The sequence below is a fragment of the Ceratotherium simum genome, chromosome 30, assembly GCF_057802395.1.
Source record: "Ceratotherium simum simum isolate JZ-2026a chromosome 30, ASM5780239v1, whole genome shotgun sequence".
Taxonomy (NCBI): domain Eukaryota; kingdom Metazoa; phylum Chordata; class Mammalia; order Perissodactyla; family Rhinocerotidae; genus Ceratotherium; species Ceratotherium simum.
The window spans coordinates 5,230,088-5,243,097 of NC_141929.1; the positions used below are offsets into that span (position 1 = coordinate 5,230,088).

At 48.0% G+C, this 13,010-nt stretch overlaps 1 protein-coding gene across 1 annotated transcript in view; it reads right to left on the reverse strand.

The window, feature by feature from the left end:
* Positions 1-1,011: 1,011 nt before the first annotated feature.
* CRISPLD2 (cysteine rich secretory protein LCCL domain containing 2) overlaps positions 1,012-13,010 on the reverse strand; it is a 67,944-nt gene continuing 55,945 nt past the window's right edge. Inside the window, exon 15 of the mRNA XM_004437052.3 lies at positions 1,012-3,570. Within this exon, the coding sequence (XP_004437109.1) occupies positions 3,516-3,570 (55 nt within the window). The 3' untranslated portion in view covers positions 1,012-3,515. The remainder of the gene's footprint in view (positions 3,571-13,010) is intronic.

Here is a 13,010-nt window from a genome sequence, read left to right on the forward strand (position 1 = left end):
CTCGTGAACCTGGGCCGCTGAAGTGGAGCACATGAACTTAGCCACTACACCACCAGCCCGGCCCCCATAATATTTTTAAATCACTTAAAAAGGCTTAAATATATTTATTAAAGAGGAAAGCTATCCCAATCTTCAATGGACAAGAGCATTTGTCATAAATAGAGAGACCGTGAAAGCAAAGGCAGAAGCATTGACAGTGAGATGAAACAGATCAGCCAAGTGCCCCCGAAATCCTTCGTGGGGTACGGTGCAGCGGAACACATGGGGACCCATGACAGCAATCAGACAAAAAGGGGCTGACATCTGGGAATAAGTTGACTCTTACGGACTGAATTGTGTCCCCCGCATCCCTAAATTCCTATCTTGAAGCCCTAACCCCCAATGTGACTGTATTTTCAGATGGGGCCTCTAAGGAGTTAATTAAGGTTAAATGAGGTCATAAGGGTGGGCCCTGATCCAACAGGACTAGTGTCCTTATAGGAAGAGGAAGAGACACCAGGGATGCATGCACAGAGAAAAGGCCACAGCGAGAAGGTGGCCGTCTGCAACCGAAGGACAGAGGCCTCAGGAGAAACCAGCCCTGCCGGCACCTTGATCTTGGACTGCCAGCCTCCAGAACCGGGAGAAAATAAATATCTGCTGTGTAAGCCGCCCAGGCTGTGGTATTTTGCTACGGCAGCCCGAGCTAAGACAGGGACAGATGAGGCTGAGCCTGTTACCACTCGGTGTGCGATCTGGGGGCCACCTGGGGCACTCTGCGAGCTCCCGAGGAAACACAGACTCTCAGGCCCCACCCCAGACCTGCTGGACCTGACTGCATTGTGACAAGCCCCCCCGCCCCACACGATTCCCAGACTTCAAGTGACATCTCTGTCTGCTTGACATCTCTGTCTGCTTATCAGGCGGAGGTCTCCGCCAGGCTCCGGAAATGCGGCAGTAATTAGCATCTCCACGCCTACGTGTGACGTTACTGGTAGACTGGCGTAAACAAAATAGCTCTGAGCCTGTGAGGAGGTTTTAAACATTTTATTTCACAAACTGTTCAGATTTGTCCATAAAAGATACGTCACAGAAACGTCTTAGAAATCAAACCAGTTTTATTGAAACAACAGCAACGTGGTCCCTGTTCATGCAAAGCACACAAAAAAAATTTACAATAAACTTTTGTACACAGGAAGTAGTAAAATACATCATTTTTCATAGAAAAAAGCACACACGTAAGCTGCGGGCTGAGGAAGCCTACAGACAACACGAAAAGTCAGAACACGGGGGCAAAAGTCTGAAGGAAACTGAAACTTTTCATTTTAGGGGCAGGAGACCCAGAAACACTGTTGGCCTGATTTATGGTCTTTTTATGGGGTAAGTGCCGATGGTGCAATGGGCCTGTTAAACACACAAAATCAGAGGCCGTCCCTGATTACAGGGGCTTATACTTTGTAGCTTTGTTTCCATTTTCAGAAGAAAAATGGTTCCAGTTTCAAAATGTTCGCGAGGACGAAAAAGACAGCAAGATCTGGCTCTGGGCGAGTGCTCTCCATCCCGTTAGACCGGCCGGCTAAGGAGGCGTTCAGGAAGCCGGGAACTTTATTTTAAAATGATGGGGTCAACTCGCCCTGGAAGTTTCAGATTCTCGCTTGGGTAGGACGCTTCAAGAGCAAACCCACTGAAATACCCCTGGACTGTCACTAATTCTAAAAACCCAAACTCGCAGTCTCGACATAGCCACAGCCACAGAAGGCTGGTGACAAAGCACAGGTCCAATGGAGAAGAAGTCCAGCAGCACAAACACCTGGAATCCAGAAGTTTCCAAGTACTCAGATCTTTGGCTGTAACTAGACACAATATCTGACTGGCTGACCAAATTCTTTTGCTCTGACATTTGGGGTTGAATTGTCAGAAGCTATGAATTACTACGAGTCCACAATACACAAGAAAAAACTCAGCCTTGCTAACTTCAGCTCTGTCAAGCTAAGAGTTTCATTACTTTTACAGACACCCTCAAGGGGGGTGGTGCTATTTACCTTCAGTTTCTGCATTAATTAGAGATGCACTCAACGATGCACCCCCCTAGTTCCCAGATAGATTTCCTTGTCTAGACTAGTTTAGTTTTTTTTTTTTTTTTTTTACTTTCTGCTAGTTCCTTTGCTTTTGAAACATTTTGATGGAGAGTGAAATCAAATTTGAAACCGGCACTCACAAAAGTGATATATTGGCCAGCTTGGTGGTGGAGGGTGGAATTTTACCTTCTGCAGAGAAATGCTATTTACAAACGGGTATTTTATTTCACTGTGGGTTTTTGGTCTGGGCTTACGAAGAACTCTTATAAAGTGATGGAAGCCAGAGAGCACCGCACTCCTCGGAGCCTCAGGAACATTTGGCAAGAGTTGTTCCACAAAAACAGGACGAGAAATCCTTCTAGAGTGTTCCCATCTCCTGTTGTCATTACGCCGCAGGACGGTTTCATAACCACAAACGGTTCCTCTTCCCAGAGCTGTTAACCTCAGTGAGGAATGTACTAAGGAATCCATTCCTCCCACTGCTAAAAAATAGGTCATCTGACGGATGGGGAATCTGCACATTTAATTTCGTTTTTTAAAAGCAGCAACAAAATAGCCCTTCTTTGGCTGTTTTTAGACACCTCAATGGAACCAACAGAGACTAGGAGTTTAAAAAAAAAAAAAGTGGGTTTCAAACAGAATTGCTTGCAAAGCAAAGACCCTGGTGTGAAATATGACACATAAACTTGTCCGGGCTGGGGCGTGAGCCACAATGGGTAGGGGGTAAAGAAAGGATCCTGGTTCATTAGTCCCCATCGAGACCAAAGGTCATGGCAGCAAACAGACGGGCCACGTGGATGAAGGAAGAACAAAGACAAGATAAATCTCTGGAGTTACTGCTGAACTCTAAATAAACCAGCACTGCTGTATATAGAACCAGCCTGCACATGGCAGGATGCTCGAGAGGACAGGTGCCAGGGCAGAGCCTGAGTCTCCCCTCCCCCGGCCCCTTGTTCCGGCCCGTTTGTCTGACCAGCAAACATTAAACCCATTTTTCTCCATTGGTAGGGACGGACTGCGTTTTTCAATTTTTTAAATAACTACCTTCTACTCCATTCCTGAAACTCACCCTGAGCGCGCTCAATATGCCTCTTCCCACGCCCCTGAATGCCTTGCCGTCTAAGCTCCAAATCCTCTGTGCTCTTGGCGGGTTTGGAAACCCACAAGAGAACACGAAGGAAGGAACATCTGGGGTGACTGTGCAGAGAGGGCACCCAGGTGGAGACCCCCAGGTGTAGACAGGACTGCCCACCAGTTGTCTGGTCAGGACCCAAGGATGCTGTTTCTCCACGGCGTGGAGATGAGACAAAGGCACGAAGGATGTGACACTGAATGCCACTCAAGGAAGTTTCCTGACTCTCCTTATCCCCAGCCCACCCCCAAAATGACAAAATAAAAATAAAAAGCACACCCCCAAAGCCCTCCTGAAGATGCCCCCTTCTCCCCGGCACCGGAGTTTCACGGCCTGACAGCGAAGATCCGGAAGGCCTTCCCATCTCGAGGGGTCCTCAAGCTGAAAAAGGAGGAAGAAGGCACATTACCGAAAGATCTGGAGGGCCGTCTACAGGGGCTCGCGCAGGGAGGGGAGGGGCGCCCTCCACGTCCCCGCGGTGGAAGAACGCCGGCCAAGGGACACTTCCCGCAGCAGCTGGAAACGAAGCCGGCCGCAGCCAGGAGCAGCCGGCAAATTCCATTCTCTTTGCAAACGGGCCTAGGTCTGAATCTAGGTCAGGGTTGTTAAGTTATTTTCTTTGAACTCCGGGTTTTGCTGGCCCCAGTCGGTCTGAACTGAACTCACCCTCCAAGACGGCTGCCCGGTTTTTGCTCCTACCTGTCAGCCCAAATATTGGCCGTCTGGTCGGCAGATTAACAGGATGGCATTGTGACCATGCCTGTGCTGCCGTTATTAAGACGGGGCACACCGGCTGGGCTCAGATTGTGTGCAAAGCACTTTGTATACCTTTTTACTTTCTTCCTGAGGTAGGTGCAGCTCATATCCCTATTTTGCAGGCAAGGAAACGAGAAATTAAGTGACTTACCTGAGGCCACACAGCCAATAAAGCTACTCTCTCATGAGGAGTTAAATCCTTCAGCTAACTGAAGGCTTTTTAAAAAAACAGCTTTATTGAGGTATAACATGCCACAAAATTCACCCTTTTTAAGTGTACAATTTAATGATTTTTAGTAATTTTAGGGAGTTGTGCAATCATCTCCACCATCCAGTTTTAGATTGTTACAAACACCTCAAAAAGATCTTCTGTGCCAATTTACAATCAATTCTCCCTCCCCCCAGGCCCTGGCAACTTCTGCCTCTACAGATCGCCTATTCTGGACATTTCATGTGAATGGAATCATACAATATGTGGCCTTTTGTGACTGGCTTCTGTCACTGAGCATAATGTTTTTGAGGTTCACTCATGTTGTAGCATGAATCAGTGCTTCATTCCTTTTTATTGCCAAATAATACTCCATGACACGGATAGACCACATTTAGTTGTCTATTCCTCAGTTGATGGACATTTAGATTCTTCCCACTTCTGGGCTATTATAAATAACATTCTATGAACATTTGTACACAAGTTTTGCGTGGACATACATTTTCAATTATTTTAGGTATATACCTAGGAGCAGAATTGCTGGATTGTACATTAACCATAGGTTCAACCTTTTAAAAACTGCCAAACTGTTTTCCAAAGCAGATGCATCATTTCCCATCCCTCCCAGCAGTGCACGAGGGACTTCTAGTTTCCCCACATCCTTGTCAACACTTGTTATTGCCTGTCTGACAGCCAGCGTAGTGGCTTTCTGTACGCAAAGAGCTTCCTCATTCATTTACTCAACTGCATAGTATTCCATCATAATTAAGTATATAATACAGTTAACTGGGTCCCTATGAATGAATATTTAGTTGTTTCTAATCTTTTGCTTTTGCAAACAATGCTACAGAGAACAACCTTGTCCATGGGACTGTCCGCGTACGTATGAGAGCACCTGTGGATAAGCTCCTCGGAGGGGAACTGCTGGATCAAAGGAATGCACCTTTGGAACTTGGATGGCTTGCCAAATTGCCCTCCATAAGGTTATGCCAAGTGACAACGCCCACCAACAATGCACGAGGCAGCCCTCTAACCCACACGCTGGCCAGCACAGCTTGGTACCCAGCTTGTGTCCTCAGGCAACCTAAACCAGAGAATGGCATCTAGATATAGTTTTAAGTAGTATTTCATTCATTATGAATGAGTTTGAGCATAAGATTAACAGCCCAGCCATGATTTACGAGCATGGTTTTCCCCTCCAGACAAGAGGGGCCCAGATTGGAAACCACCAGACTAGACAGACGGCCCCCGCCCTCTTGGACTCTTGGTGAGGTCAGCAGTCCTGGGGAGCAGGCTGCTCGGGATTCCTGGTTGTGTCCCCCTCTCCCCATGGCAGCTTCCTGCTTTAGGCTACCCTGGGATTGACCTTTTGAAGCGTGTAGCAGATGGGAGCCCTTGGCGAGATGGAGCTGTGAGGAGAAGCCCAGAGCCCAGACACAGCAGAGGCTCGGCCGTGGTGGCCTCCCTGTCAGCGGTTCCCCACTGGCCCACGAGGTGGGAGAGAGTGGCCGCGCAGGGGCTGGGTTACCCGGCTGCCCTGCTGGTTTCTGGAAAGCTCAGTTCCAGTCCCTCCTCGGGCCTCTGGGCTGCAAGACTTCCCTGATTCTCTGCCCAGATGAGTACTCTGCGAGAACCACCCAGAGCCATAAGGCACTCAGCTATCCCACACAGCGGGCAAGCCACGTTGCGGAAAATTACCAGGGTTTGTGTCTCCGACTTACTACGGGAAATCCTATGGATGGGCAGTGGGTTCACCCATTCGCAGGGCCCCAGACAGCCCAGGGACAAGGGGGCCCTTCAGGCTGTCATCCAGACAGGTACCCTAAGGTTCTGGGACGTCTTGCCTGGACCTAGCAAGCATCCCTGTCAAACAACCCATCCACCTTGGAGGCATGAGCAGGCCCTGCTGAACTGGGTGTGTATTTCTCAACACATCGAACAGCGCGCTGATGACGCCGAGTGTCGATGTGACAACACCAGATGTCGGTCCCATCTACCGACATCTCCCCCCGGTTTGGGCTGCTCAAAAAGCCTTTGGTGAGTCCCTACTTGTTCACACCTCAAACATTTACTAAACTCCAGCTCTGCTAGGTAAGATGACAGTTGTGCATGTTTGATGAAAAACAAGCGTGATGTGATAAATTATAAGATAACCTCCTTTTCTAAATCTTGCCCTCTGATTCTCTTTTTGGATTAGTTTGTAACTCCCGCACCTATACGAAGGGAATGTAAATTGGCACAGAATTTCTGGGAAATTTTCATAAAGTGCATTAAAAATCCCTCAACTAGTTCTGAACAAACTGCTGAATTCAGCCATTTCTCCATCATTCAACCAGTGTTTACTGAGGACCTACTATGTGCCGGGCACTCAGTTGGGTGTGGGGGACCCGGGGTTAACAAAACTGATGGGGTGCTTGCCTTCATAGAGCTTACAGGCTGGGGGTGGGAGATAAACAGCTAAATATGGGTAAGAAATAATTTCAGAGAGTAGCAGTTCCTGGAGGAAAACAACACGGGGGGATGGGGTCAGATCAGATCAGACTGGGGAGCAGAAGGGTGACTGCAGACTCAATGGTAGGAGAATGCTTCCTCAGGGAGATGGCATCTGTGTGTAGATCTGAATGACAAGGGGGACCCAGCCATAGGAACATACAGGAGCTGGGAGGGTCCAGGGCTGGGTAACAGTAGGTGCAAAGGCCCTGAGGTGCGAGTGATGTTGGTGTGTTCAAGGAGCAGAGAGAAGGCCAGTGAGGTGAAGCATTGTAATGAGGAGGAGCCATGCACCAGGAGGGTGGAGAACTGGGCTGGGGTGGCATCAGATGCAGCCTTGCGTGGTAAGGGGAGGGGATGTTATTCTTATCACAATGGAAAGCCCTTGGGGGCAGGGCTTAAACAGGACAGAGACAGCTGTGCATTACAGAAAGAGATCCACCTGGTGGCTGTGGCTCTTCTACTGAAAGGAAGTTACCTAATGAAATTGTGAGGAAGTACATGGGCTTGTGCAAAGATGTTCTGTGCAGTGTTGCTTATTACAGCAAAAGAAAAACACAAGACACCCTGGGTGTCCATCAACTGGGTAAACAAATGATGGTCTGTCCACACGACAGAACAGTACACAGCCACTGAAACCATGGTGTGGCTGCATCAGACACGACTTGGAAAGACAGTCACAACCTGTTGCTGGCTGAAAAAAACAATTCACAGAGCCATACAGACAGTCTGATCTCTTTTTTGTAAAACAAAAACAAAAAAATAAGAAATAAGGTATTTGTGTGTAAACAGGAAAACTCTGGAAGGAAATATACCAGATGTTTACAGTGGTTGTTTCTGGGTATGGGATTTTCTGTGATAGTAATTTCTTAAAATTATTTTCACTAGTTCTTAAAGTTTCTCTAATCTTATTTTTAAAAGAAGAAAAAAAAAGGAAGGAAGAGAGAGGGAGAGAGACTGAGAGAGAAAGAGAAAGAAAGAAGGAAAGAAGGAAAAGAAAGAAGGAAGGAAGGAAACAGGGAAGGAAGGAGGGAAGGAAGAAGATATTTGCAAATCATGTATCTGATAAGGGGCTAGTCTCCAAAATAGATAAAGAACTCATACAACTCAACAACAAAAAAACAAACAACCCAATTAAAAAATGGAAGAGGATCTGAACAGATATTTTTCCAAAGAAGATATACAGATGGCCAACGGGCACATGAAAAGATGTTCAACATCACTAATTATTAATGCAAATCAAAACCATAATGAGATATCACTTCATACCCATCAGAATGGCTATTACTAAAAAGACAAAAAACAAGCGTTGGAGAGGATGTGGAGAAAAGGCAACCCTCATACACTGCTGGTGGGAATGCAAAGTGGTGCCTCCACTATGGAAAACAGTATGGAGATTCCTCAAAAAATTAATAATACAACCACCATAAAACACTAATTTGAAAAGATATCTGCACCCCTGTGTTCATTGCAGCATTATTCACAATAGCCAAGACTTGGAAATAACCTAAGTGCCCATCAACAGACAAATGGATAAAGAAGATGCAGTGTATATATAAAAAATGGAATACTACTCAGCCATAAAAAAGATGAAATCTTGCCATTTGCGACAACGTGGATGAACCTTGAAGGTACTATGCTAAGCAAAATAAGTCAGAGGGAGAAAGCCAAATACCATATGATATCACTCATATGTGGAAAATAAACAAACAAGCATGTAGATAAGGAGAACAGATTGGTGGTTACCAGAGGGGAAGGGCGTAGGTGGGGGCAGAAGGGGTAAAGGAGCACATATATATGGTGATAGAAGGAAGCTAGACTTTTTGGTGGTGAATACGATGCAGTCTATACAGAAGGTGAAATATAATGATATACACCTGAAATCTATATAACACTATAAACCGATGTGACCTCAATAAAAAATAAATAAAAGAAAGAGAGAAGGGGAGGGAGGGAGGGAGGAAGGAAGGAAGAAAACCAACACAAAAATTCCCTTGTGGAACTGGAAAGAACCTGAAATGGCCTGGAAACTTCTGGGAAGTTCCCTTCAGCTGACCTATTTGAGCCGAGCTGTGACAAGGGCCCTCTTGGAAATGTCAAGTGTCTGTAGCCTCAGGTGGTGCCACCACCCAGCCCTGGTTAGTGGCTCCCGGTCTTCTGATGGCCACTCGCCTCTCCAGGCCAGCAGCTCTGCCCGGCACCAGAGTACACATGACAGACGCCGCCCCCTCCTTACGCATCTCACCCCACCCATTCCTCGCAGCTACCCCACAAGGTCGCTATGGTTCTCCCCGCTTACAGAAAGGGAACCAAGGCTCTAAGAGGTGACACAGTTGGTCCCAAATCGAACACCTGTTCCAGGTGCAGCTGCGACATGGACCCAGGTCTGTCGAGGCTGTGGGACCCTTTCCTAACCATTGTCCTGAATGGACGGGCTGCGGCCACAACACCCGAGGACGACATGGGCCAACGGCAAGTCGCAGTGCCAGGCTCAGATGTGGGAAGCCCCTCGGGAGGCGGGAGGGTGCAGGCCCACGAGGGGCCGCAAACGTCAGGCTCATCCCGGCCGGGAGAATCCCTCAGGGAGGGACCGATCGCCATGTGGCACCTCACGACACAGACTGGGTCAAAGAGGGCGGGCAGTTGGCAGCTCTGGGGCAGGGTGACCGTCCTGGGAGGGCCAAGGAGTCGTCCATGAGTTGGCAGCTCACCCCATGGAGCCATGGAACCCAGTGTGACCAGGACAGCAGAAGAGGAACACTTGGTCGCTCGTCTGGCTTTTTAAATGTATTTTATTATTAAGGAACATCATTTATACGTATACATGTACAGGTATGTTCTTATGTGTATATATGTGTGTGCGTGCGTGCGTGCGTGCATGCGTGTGTGTGTATATATATATATTTTTTAAGGATTCTAACCCTATTCTCCCAGAGTCTCACTCCTCTACTGATCTTTCAGGAAAACTCAAGAGTCAGGCAGACACAGTCTCAGATGTTATGTGTAGGACCTGGGGTGGTTAATCCACTTCTCTGAGCCTCAGTTTCCACACCTGTAAAGCAGGGCCCATCAAGTACCCAGTCCTCGGGGACACTGTGAACGTGACTGTGCTCATCCAGGGGCGGCACTGGGGTCAGCGCCGCGCAGCGGGCCGTGAGCTGTGGATGCCATCATGCCTACTAGATTCAAACCCCGTTCTCCCATCAGGAAAACTCGGACGGGCCTGGAGCGCAGTGGGGACATACAGAGCAATGAATGAAGTATCCGCACAAAAGCCCAAACCCCAGCAAACCGACAAACCTCTTCATCTTATTTCATACAATATAAAATATATTTTAGGGAAAAAAAGTTTCAGAACAGTGTGCATAATGTGACCTCTATTTTTATTTTTATGCATGTTTTATGTGCACAGGGTGAAAAAGGCCAGGAAAAGCTAAAAATGAGCAAGTAACAGAGGTTAACAGGGTGCCTGAGGGGACCTTACTTTCTACTCCCTAGACTTATTATTAAAAATAAGTATGTATTTTTTTCCTAATAAGTTTTTTTTTTTTTGGTGAGGAAGATTGTCCCTGAGCTAACATCTGTGCCCATCTTCCTCTACTTTGTATGTGGGACGCTGCCAGAGCATGGCTTGATGAGTGGTGTAGGTCCACGCCTGGGATCCGAACCTGCAAACTTGGGCCATTGAAGCAGAGCGTGCAGAACTTTAACCACTCGACCATGGGGCCAGCCCCTCTAATAAGTATTTTTTAAGTTAGACACAAGTGTACCTTAGCACTGCAAGGCTTGCCCTGGCCCCTTCTGGGAAGGGCCTGTGCCCCAAGCTCAGCGACTTGTCTGCAGTGAGGAGTCATGTGTGTTGGTTAAGAGCATCGATGCTGGAGCAGGCAGCCTGGGTTCAAGTCTGGGATCTGCTGCTTGTTGGCTGGGTGACCTTGAGCAAGTTGATTAACCTCTCTGTGCCTCCCTTTCCTTACTGACAAAATGGGGAAAGCTGAAGACCCCGCCTCATGGGACTGCTGGGGGGATTAGATGAGCTAATGTGTGTACAGACCTTAGAACACTGGGAAATGGGTGGCTGGAGGGAAACCCACCTGTTTGCACAGCAAAGGGAACCTAACACCCCCAGCCTTGGTCCAGCCCAGCCTGGACCTTGAACAATTGAAACGTGGCTCATCCAAACTTAGATGTGTTATGTGTGTAAACTACACATTAGGTCTTCAAAATCTTATTTAAAAAAAAAGAATGCAAATTTCTCAATATTTTTTCTATTTATACACATTGAAATGATAATTTTTTGATACATTGGATTATATAAAATATATCCTAAATTTTCCCTTCTGTTTCTTTTTACCATGGCTATTATAAACTTTAGAATCCCATATGTGGCTCACAGTCCACATCTGCTGGACGTGCCACAGTAGACAGAAGGCCCTGAGAACAGGGAGTTTTGTCTCTTCTGTCCCTGCTGTGGCCCCAGCCCCTAGGACAGTGCCCAGCACACAGGAGCTGCCCATAAACGCTAGTCAACTGATCCACTATTTGGATGAAAGTTCATCTGCATATATACCATCTACCTCTCTCTATAGGTTATGTTTGTTAAAACCAAGTGACCAAGAATGTTACATCATTGTTGGTATATTTCCCAATCTCCTTGTGAAATCTGTCTTGAAAAATGTTCCTGGTCTAAGAAAAAATTCTGAACTGATATTCATCTAGATGTCTAGCTTCTTCCTGAGAATATTCAGACAAACCCCAGTCCCAACATCAAAAGCTCTTCTGGACATCTTTTCCCTCCTCTGTTGTCCTTCCTGGGCGTGTGTCTGAGAGAAGGCACCTGTTCTCTTATGTTGTCCCAATTCTGCACCATCATCTTTCAAAACTTTCAGGAAATCCCCTTCTAGAAAACACTATTGCTAAACTGAAGCAGAACCAACTTTTGGCCGGTGTGCTGAGAACTCTGTTCAGGAGGTTTTTGTCTGTTGTTTGATTGATTGAAGGAGTCCCTATATTTAGAACACAATTTGCCGTGAATGGGTCGCAGTGTGTCCAGTGTCCACATCTCTGTTGGGACTAACTGTAACCACTCCAGGGTCCCAACAGACATTGGGGACAGAGCCACCCTCTGGCCCCAGGCTTGGTTCCCACAGTCCCTAATGGGAACAGGCTCCAAGGAAATTTCTCAGCCCTGGTCTCTGTGCAGAGGGTTACTGAGGTCCCAACTAAACAAGAGGAGGATGGGGGTTGGCATGCCCAAGGCGTCCAGATGTCTCTGCTGGAGCCACGTCACCAAGGAAGGGCCTCCAGACAGTAAGACAGAGCCTTGCTTGCAACGCTCTGCTCCCTGTCCCCCTCCATCACGGTGGTGCCCTGTGCCCTGCTACTGAAATCGTTATTTCTGCATCAGCTGTCCCCCCACTAGACAACAAGTCCCACAGGGGCAAAGACCAGGCTGTGTGCTCCCTGCTGGGTCCCGGTGCCCAGGACATCATAGGGACTCACCAGTGTATGACGCCTGATAGGCGAGTGCATGTTGGAAGGATGGATGCAAGGAAGAAAGAATGAATTCCTATAAAATGCTTTCTCCCTTGTCCTGAAAGATGATCCATGTAGGCTATTCCTTATGGTTGAGTCACTTGCCCCCACGTGAAAAGAGCCACAGCGTCTTGAGGTTTGCAACAGTTCTCAGAAGTTACGTCACAGCAGCGAGGGCCCCCGGACTTACTGGACACTTAGTATGAGCCACCAGGTAAGTGCTTTGCGCATGCTATCTCATTTAACCCTTGCAGTGACCATTTGACACAGGAGGCAGTGAGGCTGGGGACACTGCCTGCCCAAGGACACCCAGTGGAGCAGGGTCCCAAACGCCATTGGAGCCTGCGTGCCCTCCTGGCCTGGCCTCTCCCCTCTGTGTGTGCAGGGTAGACTCTGTCATCTCGGTGCCCGTGGACCCTGGCCGGTCCTGGCTCACCGTGAATATGTGGGAAAGGATTGGCCCTCAATCGCAAACTATCAGAAACGTGCAGTGTCACTACATGCCAGGGACACAGTGGCCCTCACGTCGTCCTTCCAGCAGCGGTTGTCATCCTCCAGCGTGGGTCAGGGCCCTGGAGGGCGTGTTCCCACACACACTGCAGCCCACTCCCGGAGATTCTGTTTCAGCAGGTCTGGGATGGCCCAAGAATCTGCATTTCTAGCAAGCTCCCAGGGGTTTGGACGCTGCTGGTCTGGGGAGCCCACTTTGAGACCCACTGTCTTCCCACCACCCCACGGGGTGGGTACTATCATTTTCCCCTTTGTAAGTGAGGACACTGAGGCACAGAAGGGCTGAGTAACCCGCTCAAACATCATCGCAGACTCCAGCCCA